The sequence below is a fragment of the Eptatretus burgeri genome, chromosome 3, assembly GCF_056783735.1.
Source record: "Eptatretus burgeri isolate ZD-2024b chromosome 3, Ebu_testis_v1, whole genome shotgun sequence".
Lineage (NCBI taxonomy): Eukaryota > Metazoa > Chordata > Myxini > Myxiniformes > Myxinidae > Eptatretus > Eptatretus burgeri.
Window position 1 is genome coordinate 143,633,305 of NC_140963.1, and position 18,608 is coordinate 143,651,912.

At 47.7% G+C, this 18,608-nt stretch overlaps 1 protein-coding gene across 6 annotated transcripts in view; it reads right to left on the minus strand.

Moving 5' to 3' along the window:
• The window catches only part of LOC147031194 (uncharacterized), a 91,576-nt gene extending 74,103 nt beyond the window's left edge, over window positions 1-17,473 (minus strand). For 4 of the 6 annotated variants that reach the window (XM_085876027.1, XM_085876028.1, XM_085876025.1 and 1 more), the window contains exons 1-2: window positions 1,511-17,473; window positions 1,166-1,197 (exon numbers count right to left, since the gene is read on the minus strand). In XM_085876027.1, coding sequence (XP_085732153.1) covers window positions 7,378-9,348 — 1,971 coding nt within the window. In that variant the 5' untranslated portion in view covers window positions 9,349-17,473 and the 3' untranslated portion in view covers window positions 1,166-1,197; window positions 1,511-7,377. The remainder of the gene's footprint in view (window positions 1-1,165; window positions 1,198-1,510) is intronic. The other 2 variants (XM_085876030.1, XM_085876031.1) reach the window with 1 other exon arrangement.
• Window positions 17,474-18,608: the final 1,135 nt, after the last annotated feature.

Sequence of the window (18,608 nt, forward strand, 5' to 3'; positions counted from 1 at the left end):
AGGTTGAAGAAAAATCGTGTATGTGTTGGTGAATTTTGATCGGCAAACACAGAAGGAAGCTGGTTGTTCGACGAAAGTTACAGGAAGAAGAGGGGGTTGAGAAACACGTGGTTACGGGAGGTGTAACGAGAGGTTAAAAGAATATAGCATGTTTTCTTTTAAAGATTAGGTAAAGGAAAGGTTGAAGAAAAAATTGTGAAGGTGCAAGGTGAATGTGGGTCTGCAAAAGTAGATGGGAGGGCGGCAAAAGAAGGAGGAAGAAGAGTCGGTACAGGAAGTCACGTGGTTACGTGGGATATAATGTGAGGGAAAAGGATTTTTGTTGTATTTTTTTATATTTTAAGCCGTGAGGCAGAGGCTAGAGTTGAGTGGGATAGAAGGAGGTTGGAGGGCAATGTGGAGAAAATAAAAACTGATGGTAAAAAGGAGAAAATACAGTAAACACAATCGTGCACACAAACGGGAAGAAGAGTAGGCCTCAAGGAAACTTGATATGAAAAGAGGACAAAAACTCAACAATTAGCACAAGTTTTAACACGAGACCGAACTGGAAACACACGGTAAACACAGAGATAACAAAATGACAGAAAAACGTGACAAAAATGACCGGAAAACTTATATTGGAGAAAGTCGGCAGAGACCATGAAGAAGAACCGCCACCATCGCCCAAGAACCGGAACCGGAAGTGATTGAGAGAGAGTTAGATCATCTTTTGCTGAAAACCTAAACTTTAACCATCTTCGCGACTATGAAAAACGAAATCAGATGGCGAATTTGAGTGAAGATAAAGCCGTGAGAGTCAAAAAGCATGAACCTTACAAAAGAGGCCTCAGACCAATACGGTGACTTTAAAATCTCAATCAAACAAAATGGCAGTGATTTGATTTTGAAGTCCCTCCGTCAATGGAAGAAGCCCCACCCTGAACAGACAGACACATTGGAGGAGAGTATGATAGTGTAGATAACGTTTGGTTTTACAAAGCAATTTTTAATTTGTGAAGTGTATTCAATGCTTTCAAGCTTAAAAAATGAATGACAGAAGTAAGTCAGCCAAGGCAGGTTTCCTCCACCCGTCTCCCCATCCTTCACTCTCAAGTCAAGTTAATCATGTCAATCCTCTCAAGTCAAAGCAGAAGTAAGTCCCTCTCCCACCCATCACCCTTACCTTCATCTTCTCTCCATGCACGATCCTCCCTTCTGTGCAGTGTGTGGGATGAGGGGGGAGGGGAGGAGAGGAGAGAGGAGAGAGGGAGAGAGTGGGAGGAGGGTTGAAGGAGTGGGGGAAGGGGCGGGGGGAGAATTGAGATCTTGAGGTCACATTTCACATAATGTGGGATTTCACATTATAAACCGTATTTCACATGTGCATGGACAGGTATTCACATATTAAGTGAAGTGAATAATTTGTGTAGATTACATCATTGTTCATTCTGGATCTGATGAATTACCAGCACAAATTTTGTAAAACTCCACATGCAGCATGATAGCTTAACATGTCCAAATGCCATACTTGTCTATGCCCGTGGGTTTCCTTTGGTTGTCCCACTTCAGTGGGTGGCTTGTTCGATCCACTCTCTTCGTTGAAGTAACATCAGGTGGGGTTGACTCAGCCTGTCATCCTTCCAAAGTTGGCGAAATGAGTATCAATGTACTGGTAATAGGAGCATTGCATCAGCGGCATGGCCATGCACTCAACCAATGATGCAACCAGCAGCCAAAGGCTGAACATGAAAAAGAAGAAGCGTTATTTGCAAAGACCGACAACCACCAAATTTGGCACACAGACCAAGTCCAACCCAGGGATTGTCTCAAGGGTATTTTCATTTACCACCTCAGCCTTTAAAGACCCCTAAGACCCTTAAAAGTCCACAGACATCAAAATTCTTGGTGTGATTATGTAGATTTTTTTTAGCAACAAACAAAAAACTGAACATAGTTTTTACTTCTTAGAATTTTTTGAGGTGTTACGGTTTAAAAAGTAAACCAGTCGGGTACCACCCCTAAAAGTTCCAGAAAACCACGAATGTCAAGACGTCATTTTTATGACGTAATTAAAAGGAAGGTTGGCTCAGCACACAAAGAATAATATGGCCACAAAATTCGCTTCAGACTCATCCAAAAGTTACTTTGACGAAGATTTTGCTGATCAAGAATCCTCTGATAGTCCAAATCATTATGGAGGAGGTCCATGTATGAACCCCAGGTGGAAATTGGGGATGACATCGGTCATAAAATACCTCATGTTCATTACAATTGGGACAAAGTCGAAGAAACACTCGGAAGAAACAACTGGCAAAGCAGTAAATCATATAGAGCTAGAACGTGGTAAATGTGGAGTTTAGTGGTAATTTGATAGAGCACTTCTCTGCAATTACTGTAGTCATGAGAACATCACTCGGTAGAGCACATACCTGCACCAGGCTGAACAAGTTACGTTTTGGATCCCATTGGTAGGCCGCATCTGGATTCCGACGTGAACCAAAAATGGAAGCGGCTTGTTATTCTCACTTAATCAACTCATCCACATCGTTTCGCCATAACTCGTCCACATCGTTTTGAAAGATCATGCTGTCCATCGTGTTTGGCACAATCTCTCCAGGGTGAAGAACCACTTAAAAAAAATTTAAATCATCTTGTCCTCACATGCTGGGCTGGACTGTTGTCCTCTTCTTCATGATCCTTTACATCATAAAATAAGATTTTACAAATAGCTGTCACTATGAAATAAATTATAAAACGAGATGTGTGTGCGTGCTCGTGTGTGTATGTGGTTGGTTGTTATCTCTATGTGCAGGTTTCAGAAGGTGGAATGAAGCGTGTGTGTGTGTGTGTGTGTGTGTGTGTGTGTGTGTGTGTGTGTGTGTGTGTGTGTGTGTGTGTAATATACTGTATAATGTATGGATATAATACAGCAGGGCTGGATTTACCATGTGGGGGGCTGTGGGCACAATGATTGTGGGGGGCCCCAAAGTTGGAGATTAATCAACAACTTAAATTATAACTGCTTTTTAATCAACAACTGAACTTATATCTATAGATTTGGCAGATCCTGATCAGGAATGATTTGGCATATATGTTCACAAATTACAATTAAATCTGACAATATGACAAGATGGATGGATTGTTATTGATATGGCTGATGACTTATCTATGCTCTTCTAAAATCAAATCACAAAAATGCTGTTGCTACAAGAGTAAGAGATAGAGATGGACTAGTATAAGAAAATAACAAACGACGCAGTCATTAATCATACTACGAACTTCGACTAAACATCTTCGAACTTCAAAAAACCCTCAGGGCAAGAGAAATCCGAAATGGTGATTAATAGCAGACTTACAGCGACCGCAAATATATGGCAGTGTCATCCACATCAATGAACATACACACGGTGCCTTAATCAATGGACAAACATCCTACGCGACTTCGCGGCAGCGAACTCGGATATGATACTGTCAACCTGCATGGAATTGAGCACATCGGATTTGGTTGAAATTATGGTCAGATTGACCAGTCTCTGCTGTCCCATCGTGGAGCGAAGATGGTTCTTGATAAACTTGAGTTTCGAAAACGAGCGCTCCCCGGAGCAGTTTGACACCATCAGTGAGAGGTAAATCCGAAGCAGCACTTCCACGTTTGGGAAAGTATCGGTGAGTTTTCGCTCGATGAGAAAACTGCACATCTCGAGTTCAGTATGGCCCGAGTCTGGCTCTGACTCCTTTACTTCATCCTGGCTTAGAACTGAATCATTTCGTCTGTGAGGTCAGGTGATAGATCTTCCTGATACAGCTTGACGAGCTTCGAGCATGACTCTCGAATCTGCTCCACTTCGAGTTGAACAAGAGCACGCAAGAATCCAAATCTATCGCTTATCTCGCTGTAAGCGTTTGTACGCTTTTCCAACTGCGACAGCAGTACGTCGATCACTGCAACATATCCACTGATGCGAAAGGACTCCTTGGCGTCTAGTTCTACTTCGGAAGTGTGTCCGTAGTCCAAGGGAGCGAGGCGGACATTATGCTTTCGTCTACGCGATCCGCGAGCAAATTCCTCCGTACCTGAGCGCTCCACTCCGTCAACAACGAATGTATCAAACTGATCGCATAATGACTGCACGAAGCTCGCCAGTGACTTGAGGAGCTGCACGGCTGTGTTGAGATCGGTAGCTTGCGACTGAAGGGTTTTACTCGTACGATCAAATCTACCAAGGACAGTAGACCAGAAACCAGCATAGAACCCTATCTCAAGCATCCACATCGTTTGGTGAAGTGTCTCAGCGGTGTTTCTTGTTTCACTATTCAGTTGTACATTGTTTGCGATTTCATCGAGGACATCCATGATTTCGGTGTAACTGTCTACAAGAGCTCGGGTTGAATCAGAATGAGCCGACCAGTGAGTGTCGCTGAGGCGCTTTGGTACTTGCAGACCTTTGGCTTTCAGGGTGTCAAATAATCTGGCATAGCGCGATGTGGAAGCTGTAAAAAATACATACACTTGTTCCACAAATTCAAAGAATGCTGCTGAAGGTCTACAGCATCCCACGGCCGACTGACAGACTAAGTTCAGTGAGTGCGTCACGCATGGCACAAATATTGCGAGAGGGTTCTCCTGTTTGATCATTCCCTGCATCCCGGTGTATCGGCTATCATATTAGATGCGTTATCCTAAGATTATCCTCGGCAGTGAGCGATGTCCAAACCAGTGGCTTTCAAAAAATCCAATAATCCCGTCGCTTGCTGGAATCCAGTGTGTCCTGTGTTGCTCACAAAGGTCATGAAACGCTCCACTGGAGCCTCGTTCTCGATGTATCGTAGAATTACTGTGAGCTGGTCGATGTGGCTTATGTCAGGAGTAGAATCGACTGACACAAAGTATTTTGCCTCTTTCACACGAGCGACGATGTTATCCAGCACAGATTTTCCGATGACGGAGATTAACTCTTCACATGTCGTAGATGATAAGTAGTTGGTGTGGCCACTACCTTGGTTGGCATATTTCTGAATGTGCTGCGCCAAAAATGGATCGTATTCCGCAAGTAATTCCATTAAACCAAGGTAGTTAACGTTCGTCCGTGACCCACCAATTTCATCTGATCCACGGAATGCCAGACCACGCTCAGCGAGAAACGATATCACGCTCACACTTCGTTTCAGCACCTCCCTCCAATAGGACACAATCTCACTCACCTGTTTCACGAGTTCAGTGTCCACACGACCTGCGGATGTTGCTCTGTCTGACAAGCGGATGATATTCGCACAATGCACATGCGAACGCTCATGCACCTCCATAGAATGACTGGCATGCTTCCAGTCGTTGAATCCTTCCCCGCCCAGGGCAGTAGCACCCCCAAAGAGCTTGCAAGCGATGCAGTGAAGTTTGCCAGTTGATGTGGAGAAGCAAAGCCAGGACCTTTTCATGGACTCTCCGTTTTGTAGTCCACGGTAAAAAAGATTCTTGGAGCAGCAGCGTTTCCTACCTTCAACGAACTGTATGGATGAATCAAAGGGACCAGTCAAATTCTGCAGGGGCTCGAAATCTTGTGATGCCCAGTAGTCAATCATCTCTGACGACGGTCGCTCAGGAGGCCAACATCCAATGTCATTGGCAAAACCAGGTCCACAACCAGTAAGTATATCTCGCGCTTCTTCATCTGATGCATGTTCTTCATCGGTGGAACCTTCCGAGATGTTGCGTGAATCTTGACGCGGGGGTTGCGTTGCCAAATCCGCTTGTTCTGTCTCTGTTGGTGTTCCAGCCTCTGTCATGGACGAATCGCCTGTTTGTGCAGGAGTGAAAAACTGAGATTTTCCGGGTCTTGTCGACGACGGCCTTGTGTCTTTCATCTTTTTCCTTGGAACGTTTCAGCTTTTGAGCACCACTGTCATATTTCCATGGCGCCCTGGATTTGTGCGTCGTCACCAAAGCCGCTCATTGTGGTTTCTGCAGCTGGTAGGTACCGAGTAACCGAGATATCGTCAGAGTGCACGTGGGACATACCAGAATCACGAACAAGTATGTTTCACACACCTGGAACATAGAAAGTCACACCGTGTTACTGTGCTGTGCGCGCCAGTAAGCAGGGTACTGACAGCGTTCCCTGCCAGCCGCAGTTTCAGTGTGTACAATACCACCCCTGCCGGCCGTATGCTGTGCTGGCCTGGCCTAGTTTTACCACGTCGACTTTCACCTTTTCACCTCTCCTCTGGCTGGACCTCTGTATTCCGTCTGTGCTTGCTGGGCTCTGGCGGGCAGTGCCGTAGTATTGTTGGCCACGCTCAACCACCCGAAGCATCGATCGATCCAAAAAAGATCCGAATGCAGGCCGCCAATGCCCGAGGCTTGCCCCGGGAATTTTTGACCACGTTGGATCCGTTCTGTGGACCGTGGAAGAAACGGCTTGAAAAAGCCAAAGCTTGAAAAGGACCCTCACAATGACAGACAATTTTCAAAAGATATCCTTACAAAGAGTTTACAATCTTCATTCACTGACAATAAAACTTTAGAAGCACATTTTCAAGGGATTTTCAAAATGTCATCGAAGTTGTGGGGGGGGGGCTGTAAATGTGGGGGGGCCCGGGGCCATGGCCCCACTTGGCCACCCCAAAATCCAGTACAATACACTGCATAATATATGTGTCTGTAATATACTGTATAATATGTGTGGATATAATTTTACGAATTTGGAAGCCTTGAGCACACAGACAGACAGCCGTCCCCATAGCTTAGTTATTTCGAAAAGTATGTGTTTCTAGTTCAGGTCCCATTCCTAGTATAATGGGAATTAAATGTTCATGCGCTGCTGTAGTGTCGTGGCAGAGGTGCGAACAGGCAGACACGAGCCGGAGAGTAACACAACTCCGCTTTATTGCCTCGAGCGAGAGGGTGGGCGTAGGATGCCCGTAACTCCGCTTTATTCCTTTATTATTTATGCACTCTACAGGCACACGACCTACAAGACACTGCTAATGATACCACATGCTGCTACTGGTGCTACTGGTGCTACAAGTCCCAAGCGGGCACGACCAGCGATATGCATTGCAGACGCGTGACTGCCATCACAACTCCTCCACGCCCCCACAACGCTCTACGCATTGTGCTTTGCACGCGTATGCCAATACGCCACACTCCTCCCTCCTAAAAGTATGATTATAAAATGACAATCATAATGACATAATAATTGGCAAAGAATACTACGACATAAAAAGCAAAGAGGAACAAAATGACATCAACCAAGTAAAATCCTCCAAGTACCACATCACTTGATCCAACCCTGGGGTGATGGTCGGGCTGAGAACAAACCCAGATGAGATGGATCAAAAGAAAAGCGTGCTTCATCCGCACAACCTGTAACACCAAAGCCGTTGTTTTAATCTGGCACATCATATACTGTGTTGGTGCGAGTGAGTTGAACTCCAAATGCAGTAGACTGTAGAAGCGCCCCCAGGCGGCCCATGCTTACACGCCTCCCGGCGAGGTCGAAATGACACCCCAAGCGAACCTCCCCCGGCACCATCAAATGCTCCCGGTCGACAAGTTGGCACATCTCCCTCAGACAGGACCGAATCAGGTAAACACCCCGAGCCTGCAAGCCCCGCGGGCGCCAGCGCGGCTGACCTTGGCGAGACCAGAGGTTTGCGCTCCATGGCGCCTGGCCCGTCTGACCTTGGCGATATCAGGGGTGGGGGTGACGCTGAACAGCGAACCGGCTCCGGCTCCCCGCCATCAACTCGAACCAGGCAATAAGCCGGCTCCATTACCAGCTGTCCCACACCAAAACCGCGCACCAACGCCGGGCGCAACATCGCCCCTGCCACCAACCACTTAGGTCGCAGCAAATCCAGCCGAGACTTCAACGCACGTCCATACAGACGATCAGCGTAGACTGGATGCATAGCAATGTCATAAAGCAGCAAAAACATCATCTGCACAGATGCAAACTTCTCTTTACGTACAGCGCATTCCCACAGTATAATGTTAACACATGAGGTTGCAGCGAACTGCGGACTGTCATCGAAGATCGGGATTGGGAAGACCTCTTTATTCGCAATGATCGTCCACAAGTTCTTCACATCAAAGAAAGCATTGATTCCAATCAACCACATTTTGCTCATACGCGGGCTGTCGGCATTTGCTTTTATAACGCCAAGCTTAATCACTCGTGCCGTGAGAATCAAACATACAACAATTAACAAATCAAGAACCACGCTGCGCGCAAGCCTCTTGGTTGTAACAACGTCGAGACGACTTGCGTGCAGGTCCTCATCTGAACGTCGAAGAGGACACCGTCGATGGTCGCGTTCCGCGAACTTCTTGAATGCGGCCGGCTCGCTCCAATCCCCCGTTGAAATTGCCTGAACGACACGGGCGTGCACTGTATCATGAGCGCAGCGCAAGCGCGAGAGTCCGTCGCAGCTGGCATGCTCCCCGTTGCTCCGGAACCGTATATCGTAGTTGCAGGAAGCAATGAACGGAAACCCATGTTGTATCGCCGCGGCCCCTGCCGCCGGGACCTCGCCCTCGGGTCTCGAGGGAGGCCCGGACCCAAACGGAGGTACGGGGCGCAAAGGAGACACAGGTGCACCTGGAGGTACGAACTCCGAAACAGGAACCTCCTCCCACCGACCCTCTAATCGGCTTGGGACGGGACGCCCAAGGTGAATGACTGGCGCCGTTCCGTCTAGTTGAATGCGGGCCAACCATCTCCGACCCAAAAGGCCGAGCCCCTCCCCTCGCACCACGAACAGCGAGAGCGCGACCCGCTGACCTTGATGGGCGACCAAGACGTGTGCCCTGCCAACCGCTGGCAGCGCTTCACCGGTATACGTGTGCAATGTGAGGGTAGACCGGAAAAGGCGTAGACCGGGGAGTGCACGAGCGGTGCACTCGCTTATGATCGACACCGCCGCTCCGGTACCAACTTGAAACACAATCGGCGTTCCATCCACAAAACCTTGCCCAGGCTGCAGGACTCGACCTGGGGCGTAAAAGTGTATGACATGCACAAAACATCGTACCGGCTGTAGGTCTCGACCCGGGACGTTGGGGTCGCTTCGCACATCGCCAACCATGACCGTTATGGTGGCCAAAGACACTTGGCACACACACCGTAGATGTCCCTGAGTGTTCAGATCGCCGTCCGACTGGTCGCATTGCAATGCTCGGCCACGACCCGCACCGAAGACTGTGTGCGCAGCCGTGGGTGCTTGGTACACCGCGCGGACCCCCAGATCACCTGGCATGCTCTGGCCATCGAGAGCTGGGACATCCCTCAGAGTCTGTGCGATGGCTGACGCCGCTTCTGAGTTGAATGTAATGTCCTCGTCCTTTAGCCGTGGCATTGCAGAAACCATTTCCGACTCGAGCAAACCAGAAATAAAACGATCTCCGAGCCCGGCCCACCGTTCACTTAACGTGAACTTGCAGGCGCCGGCGAGATGCCTCACCCGTGCGGCAAAACTCGCGATGCACTTCCCTGGGCTCCTCGCCAGGTGATCAAACTCGTACCGCGCGAGCTGCGCTGATTCTCCCGGCGCTCTGTGCGCCCGACAATCTAATTGTCCTGACAACGACTCAAAGTCAATGCCGAGGAAAACAGGCACTCCGCACACGTCGATCCGAAACAGCCTTGTCGCCAAACTGTGGTGTCGTGGCAGAGGTGCGAACAGGCAGACACGAGCCGGAGGGTAACACAACTCCGCTATATTTCCTCGAGCGAGAGGGTGGGCGTAGGATGCCCGTAACTCCGCTTTATTATGCACTCGATGCACTCTACAAGCACACGACCTACAAGACACTGCTAATGATACCACATGCTGCTACTGGTGCTACTGGTGCTTCAAGTCCCAAGCGGGCACAACCAGCTATATGCATTGCAGACACGTGACTACCATCACAACTCCTCCACGCCCCCACAACGCTCTACGCATTGTGCTTTGCACGCGTATGCCAATATAGATAGGAGACTTATAACAACAACACCTGCCTTCGCTTCCTTCCACCATCCCCCACCGGTACCATTGCACGCGTACGTGTCAGCACGTACGTGCGCAGAGTTCACGTGGACCTGACGTCTCTCTCGCCCAATCCGGGGGATGCGAGCGAGGTTGCCGTCAGACGACTAATAAGCGTAGCCCAAGCAGGACCATGTTACTCTCCTTGTTTGGAGGGGTGGTCCATCGGGATGCCCATCACGCCCCCCCCTTCCCGGTCCAATCAGCTGACTTGGCGCCCCTTTCGGCCATTCACGGGGGCAATGAGCGAATCGCTCGACGGAACCGTTCAATGAGGAGGCGAGTGGCGAGAAAAAGAGGCCCATCCCGCCTGAGAAGAAAGAGTGGTGGTCTGGACCAGCGAGTGGAGAGACGGTGTGCTCATGGCAGGAGCGTTGGCCAGTTCGCGAGATCGTGGAGTTTTCCCAAGCAACGAGGATCGTGTGTGAGATGTTCCTGGTGGGAGAGGACATTCTCAGGCCAGGCATTTTCCAACCTGGTATCCAAAGCCAGTGAGTGGTTGTCGACGAGGGCCCTGCAGACGGTCGTGGTCGTGGACTTCAGGTCGTGGGTTCGAGTCCCACCATGGTGATTCGAGTCGGTGTGACCGTACGAGGCGAGGCAGGTACCCCGGGCCGGCTCCACCGACTGAAGACCCATTGGGTCCGTTTTCTTTTTGGGTGTGTGTGTGTCTGTGTGTGGGCCCGTCTGTATGTAGGAATTGTGAAGTGCTCTTCGCTTGTAAATCATTTGCATTTCTTCTTATAGTCGGATAACTCTGCTCCTTGTGTGTTCCTTTCCCCCCCTATTGTAAATAAATCCCCTGTTAAATGTTTCAGCTCGTTCTTGTGTTTTCTTTATTGGTTTAACATGGTGCGTATTGTGAGCTCGTAAGGCCGTTGCTGCCATAGTTGTACATTTGGACCGACGGACCTTGGTAACCATCCGCTCGGGTTGCACACGGTTCGAGCACGCTAACGGCGCGTTCCGCTCGAGCTCCGCAGAGGGTGAATTTCCCCGGTAGTTTGGATGACGTGGGTATTTAGGTAAATTGAAATTGGCAATCAACCCTTTCCCACGCGGTCGACCTATTGGCGATCTTCGGTCCGATAAGGGACCCGTCGGCTCTGGAGTTATCCGGGGTGACGACCTATAAATTCCGGGTGTTCGGTGGAGCAGACTCCACTGCTCCATCTAGCGGTCGTGCTCGTCGCCGATACCTGGCCCACAACAATAATACACTGTATATGTGTGTATATAATATACTGTATAATATAATACACTGTATGATGTGTGTGTAATACACTGTATAATCTTCTTCTTCTTCTTTTGGCTGCTCCCGTTAGGGGTCGCCACAGCGGATCATCCGTATGATCCGCATAGTGATTTGGCACATGTTTTACGCCGGATGCCCTTCCTGACGCAACCCTGGTCGCCTCTTACGACACAGGGATATGGTACACCTATTTTAACCGGGGTATACACCGGGCCAGTACACTGGTACTCATTTCGCCGACCTCGGAAGGATGACAGGCTGAGTCAACCCCCTGGTGTATTAATTCAGTGGCCCAACGGGGCTTGAACTCAGGACCTTTTGGATCCCAAGCCGCTGCCCTAACCACTGCGCCAACACCAGGCTTCGTGTAATACACTGTATAATGTGTGGATATAATACTTTGTATAATATGTGTGGTAATAATACACTGTATAATGTGTGTAATATACTGTATAATGTGTGGATATAATACACTGTATAATGTGTGCAATATACTGTATAATGTGTGGATATAATACACTGTATAATAGTGTGTGTAATATACTGCATAATATGTGTGGATATAATACACTGTATAATATGTGTGTATATAATATTGTTACGGCTGTGGAAATTCGCACAACACCATATAGGTCCTTAGTTAGTTATGCCGATAAGTCCGTGATTAGTTAGATTTCCCCACCGTTGTTTAATGGGGTTTGTTTAATGGGGTTTATCTGTGTGGACAGGGCTGTGATCTTTGAGTTAGTCGTTTTTCTTTGCTATCATTATTTTGGACCAACCACCAACCACCATCACCACCAACATTGCTCTCAACAACCACTTCAGATCACCACCAACATTGCTCTCAACAACCACTTCAGACCAACCGCCTTTCCACCACCACAACCACACCCGCATCTCAACAAACCACACCATCCTCACCACTATACCCACAACCGTCAACATCGCCTCACCATCTTCTCCACCCCGCCAATCACCTAACCACCATCTCAACCACAACAACAACCACCGGCCACGCAACCACAACAAACAACCACACCACAAACCTCGCCGCAGCGAATAACATCTACGCCATGGAGAACAAGAAGAAGCTCCAATAACACGCATGGGATTTTCCCTCCTGCTTTCCCGCACTTCGGGACGGGGGAAGGGCAGATCGAACCGGGGTCAAAGGTGATGTAGAGTGGGGGCCTGTTTTTGGGTGAAAAATGGGCCCGGCGCCCCACCCCCTTGGGGCCAGGGCAGCAAATTCTTCTTCCCCCGCGCGCCGCGAGGGGAGGGGCGGGAGCGTTGGAAATAAAAGGGTGCGCTGGACGCAGTGTGGAGAGCTGCGTGGAGAGAACCGAGTTGAGAAGAGAAGAGAAGCAGGTGGTTGTCGAGTTGGGTTCGGAGTCAGTCAGTCGGTGGAGATCTGGGCTAGTGTCGGAGTGTGGAGTTGTGGGTAGCCGCGCTGGAGCCTGGAGTCCAGAGTTCCCGCAGTCGGTGGGTCGCTGGAGAAGGACCATCGAGGGTCGCCCAAGAAAGTCACCACGAGGGTGAAGGTAACCTGCGGCGGCCTCTTGGAGTTCCTTTGGTAAACCAAGCTCCTTGGACACAAAGGCCTACGGGTCCAGTCTGACCCCCTTGTCTTTGAGGGGGTCTTTCTTTGCTTTTCTTTGTGTGAATGATGTGGCGCCGTGTCCCGTTAAGTAGAACTGTATAAGTGCCTGTACATGATTAATAATAGACGGTTGTAGTGCTTTGTCTTGCTCGCGTCTTGTCCCTTCCCGCCAATTCATTGCTAGATTGTATACGTGTGTAAATAATAAATGTGCTTGTCTAAATGTCACCCGTTCGTCGTGTCCTCTTTCCCCAATTGAACTGCTATCTTTCCTTCGTAATAATAGTGGGCTTTTTGATAGCCGATAAAAGAATCGGGTCCAGCGAGATCTCGCGATAATACCCCGCTCGGTTATCCCAGAACGGAACGAACCACTTAAGCGGTTCGTGTCCAACCAGACCTCGCTGAGGTACAGTCTCTCGGTAGGCTGCCCGTGCGAATAATTAGGTATATCGACAATTTGGCGATTGACCCTGTTGCGCGCGGGTAGAATATTGACTAGGCCGTGGTGTGCGCTTGGAGCACACCCGTGACTGATTTCCGGCGTTGTTCCGGAAAGTTGTGACTGAATTGTTCGTCTGGTGGGCATACGGCCGCCATTGGCTAAAGCGGTCGTTCGCACGCTGGGCGGGCGGCGAATTCGTAACAATATACTGTATAATATGTGTGGATATATTACACTGTATAATATGTGTGGATATAATACACTGTATAATATGTGTGTGTGTAATTTGCTGTATAAAGTGTGAATATAATACAAAGCATAATATGTGTGTATATAACATACTGTAGAATATGTGTGTGTATAATACACTATAATATGTGTGTGTGTAATACACTGTATAATGTGTGTATATAATATTGTTACAGTTGTGGAAATTCACAGAACACCATTCAGGCTTCCCCAGAGATCAGTTATGTAGATAAGTCTGTGTTCAGATTAGATTTCCCCACCGATGTTTAAAGGGATTTATTCGTGTAACCGTGCTGTGATCTATGAGGTAGTGTTTTTCTTTTGCTATCTTTATTTTGGACCAACCGCTTCACAACAACCACCTCCACCACCAACCGCATCTCAACAACCACCTTCTCCACAACCGCATTCACAACAACCACCTCCATGACCAACCGCTTCACAACAACCACCTCCACCACCAACAGCATCTCAACAACCACAGCCACCTTCTCCACAACCGCCTTCACAACAACCACCTTCACCACAACGACATCTCCTAAACCATATCTCCTCACAACATAACCAACAACGAACAGCATCGCCTCACCTTCATCTCCATTGCGCCGCCATCTTTGCACCAGCCATGGCGAGTTCCCCACGAATGGCATCGAACAGACGCAAGGGTTCCCTGTTAGGACGGGGGCCGGTGATTTCCACAACGTCCGCGTAGGGCTGGTGATTCCTGCAACGTCCGCTTTGTTCGCGTTTCGCGACAATTCGGATCGGGATGCCAGGAGGGCGGAGCCAGCGGGGGGTCAGAGGTCGGAGGGGAGAGATCAAAACCTCGCCTCACGGACTCCATATAAAGGCATGCAGAGACGCCAAGCGAGCAGTTGAAGTCGGAGTGCAGTTGAAGTCTGGAGTCGGTGGGGAGCTGAAGAAGTCTGGGTTCGCCGTGGAGCTCGCTTGAAGAGAGTCGGTCTGCGGCCTGTGAGGAGTTGCGTGGCGAGCAGGCAGTCAGGATCGTCGCAGCGGAGCTTGGAGCGCAGCCTGCCGTGCCGAACTGTGGGCCGCTGGAGCACAGCCGGAGAGGAGTCGCCAACCAGCGGCAAACGGTCCGAAGTGATCGGGCCCCGGGACAGTCTGAACGACGCTGAGGAACGGGCGGGCTCTTAAGAGAGCATCAACTCTAAAAGAGCAAAGGCCCGTTCGTTCCTCTGAGGCGGTGTCGACTAGGCCCGATCGACCGGGCCGCACGAGGCCTGGGCCGAGCCGTGGTCACGCCAGCTGCCGTGTGGACGGGACATCGAGGAGCGCCCAGCAAATAACCACGAAGGTGACAGGTAACCAGACCGGTCTCTCGGAGTTCCTGCGGTCTTTACAGCTCCGTGAACTATAAAGACCCACGAGGTCCAATTCTTCCCCTTGCCTTTCCTGGGGTTTTTCTTTGAATGAATGTTGTGGCGCTGAGTCCGTTAAGTAGAACTGTTAATAAGTAATTGTACATAATAAATAGACCAACGGTTGTAGTTCTTTTTCTTGCTCGTGTCTTGTCCCTACCCCCCATTTATTGCATGTGTGCTTGAAGACCTGATTGCATACATGACTGCATGACTGCATATGTGTCGTGTGTGTAATAAATATCCTTGTGTGAATGCTCACCTGCTCGTTGCATCCTCTTCCCTAAATTGAACTGCCATAATTAAGTTCGGAATATAGTTGGTTCTTAATAACCGATAAGAGAATCGGATCTGGCTGAGCTTGGCGATATACACCGTTCGGCAAATCGCAAACGGAGTGAGCTGCTTCGCGGCTCGTTTCCAATCAGGTCCCGTCGAGGTGTAAATCCCCGGCATTTCTGTCTACGCGCATACTTAGGTAAATCGACAATTTGGTGATCGGACCCTGTCGCGCGCGGACAGAATAGCTGGCCGATTTTCGGTGTGATTAAAGATACACGCGGAGCTGGATTTCGGCGTTGATCCGAAAGCTGCGACTCGGTTTGCCCGTTCGGTGGGCGAGAGCGGTCGCCATTGGCTAAAAGCGGTCGCCCGCACACCGAGTGGGTGGGAAGCCACAACAATATACTGGATAATGTCTGTATATAATATACTGTATGTGTGTATTTAATATACTGGATAATATGCGTGTATATAATATACTGTATAATATGTGTGTATATAATATACTGTACATGTGTGTATATAATATACTGGATAATATGTGTGTATATAATATACTGCGTAACACACGTGTATATATCCTGTATATGTGTGTATATAATATACTGTATAATATGCGTGTATATAATATACTGCAAAACACACGTGTATATATCCTGTATAATGTGCGTGTATATAATATACTGTATAATATGTGTATATAATATACTGGATAATATGTGTGTATATGATACACTGCATAACACACGTGTATGTCCTGTATAATGTGCGTGTACATAATATACTGTACATGTGTGTATATAATATACTGCATAACACACGTGTATATATCCTGCATAATATACAGTATATTCCCCCATCCAAAACCATGATCTTTTCTACCCCCGTTAATCCAATCCAAACCCACCTCCTTCAAATTTCCTGCTTTCCTTCCTGAAAGTCCCTGTAATGTCCATCTTCTATTCCCCATGTTCCCCGTCCCATCTCTCTCCCTTCCACAGATCTCCAAATGTCTCTGTTCCCCACTGTTTTGTCCTTCCCATTCCCTCCCCTCCTGTCTCATGCCCCCCTTGATGTGCTTTGTGCGTTAGCTCTCATACGAGCCTCGACAAGGTATACAAATTTTTTTTTTTTAAATGTGTGTATATAATATACTGTATAATATGTGTGCATACAATATACTGGATAATATGTGTGTATATAATATACTGCATAACGCATGTGTATATATCCTGTATATGTGTGTATGTAATATACTGCATAACACACGTGTATGTAATATACTGCATAACACACGTGTATGTAATATACTGCATAACACACGTGTATGTAATATACTGCATAACACACGCGTATATATCCTGTATAATGTGCGTGTATATAATATACTGTATAACAAGCTGGTAGGCGATGAGGGATTCGCTAGGATCGAAGCGCTGGATACGATGCTTTTCATTCTGACTGATCCACCGACGAAGATTCATTGCCAAGACGTATTGGTTCACATACAATTGTTCCTCTGCTTGGCAAAATTTTTCCTATTGCGTATTTTGCCAACTGGCACTCCTCATAAAAAATGACGGTAAATCGACACCCTATGCTGGTTTGTGCTGTGGAGCCTCGCGTTGCAGACACGCACGCACGCACGCACGCACGCACGCACGCACGCACGCACGCACGCACACACACACACACACACACACACACACACACACACACACGCGGAAAACCCGAAAAACTTCTCTCAATGCTCTTGTTTGACCACACCTCCTGAGCCACACAATATTTTTAATAAGCCACGCCCACTTTCTACAAGCCACACCCACTTTCCTACGCCACTCCCACTTTCATCAACCATGTCCACTTTCCCTAAGCTCCGCCCACTTTCCTAAGCCCCTCATAAAAAATGACGGTGAAGAGACACCCAATTTTTGAAGGACTTCCATTTGAAAAATAAAACCTCAATCAAAAATCGGCTCGAGTAAAATTTTCTAAATATCTCGAAGTGTTTAATTCCGAAGTCTCAATTCTCCACATTCATAACTGAAGGACAAGTATTGAAAATACTGTACGCGGTTTTTTTTTTGGCCGCTGCACAGCAACGGGTCGTAGCTAGGAAACGAAATTCAAACGCGCACATTCCCAACACATATTACACGTTGGCAAAGTTTCATCGAAATCGGTTCGATAGTTTGTGCTGTGGAGCCTCGCGTTGCAGACACACGCGCGCGCACACATACACACACACACACACACACACACACACACACACACACACACACACACACACACACAGAAAACCCGACAATAAGGGATATCTAGCGAATCCAATAATTGGAGGTGGTGTGTGGGTCGTGGAATCGTTTTTGGTAAATAAATAAATAATTGGAGGTGGTGTGGGTGGGGAATTTTTTGGGAAAATAAATAAATAACGAGAGGGGGAGCACTCGGTGGAGTGCAAAACCTCCGCAGCCAATACTGCTCGGTCACTCAAGTGAACCTGATATCCTTTTCATTCAATTTGACGTCAACAGTGCTCACAGAGTTATAGTTTGCAACTTTCCCTTTTACTTTTACCTTTATATACTCAATTCATTCGTCATAACGAGATTCCTTGAGACAGAAATTGATTTTAGGTGGGTATATCCACCTGAAGTTCCAAAATCAGCCGCAATTATAATTTTGGCATGTTTTTTGTTGGAAATCACTTATAACATGAAGAAATGCAAAAAAAAAATCGAAATTTTGTTGAAAAAAAAGTTGCAAAAATTTTTTCTCTAACAATTTTTTTTTTTGGGGGGGGGGGGGGTTGGAAATCACTGAAAACATGTAGAAATGCAAAAAAAAAATTCTAATATTTTTTCAAAATGGCCACCATAGCGGCCATATTGGATTTTGGACCAAGTCCAAAATCCAATTGCATGATCCTTGGACCATACCTAATCCCCCCACCAAGTTTCGTCGAAATCCATCGAGGAGTTTTTCCGTAATACTGTTCACAAACAAACAAACAGAAAGGAGTGAAAACAGTAACCTCCGATCTTCGATGGCGGAGGTTAACTGGAGGGGGAGCACTCGGGAGAGTGCAAAACCTCTGCCGCCAATACTGCTGGGTCACTCAAGTGAACCTTATATCTTATTCATTAAATATGATGTCAACAGTGCTGACAGAGTTATAGTTCTTTTCTCCATTTTTTTTTTTTGGGGGGGGGGGGATGGAAATCACTTAAAACATGTAGAAATGCAAAAAAAAAATTCTCTAACAATTTTTTTTTTGGGGGGGGGGGAGTTGGAAATCACTTAAAACGCAGAAATGCAAAAAAAAAAAAAAAAAAAACATTTCTCTAACAATTTTTTTGGGGGGAGTAACAATTTGGGGGGGTT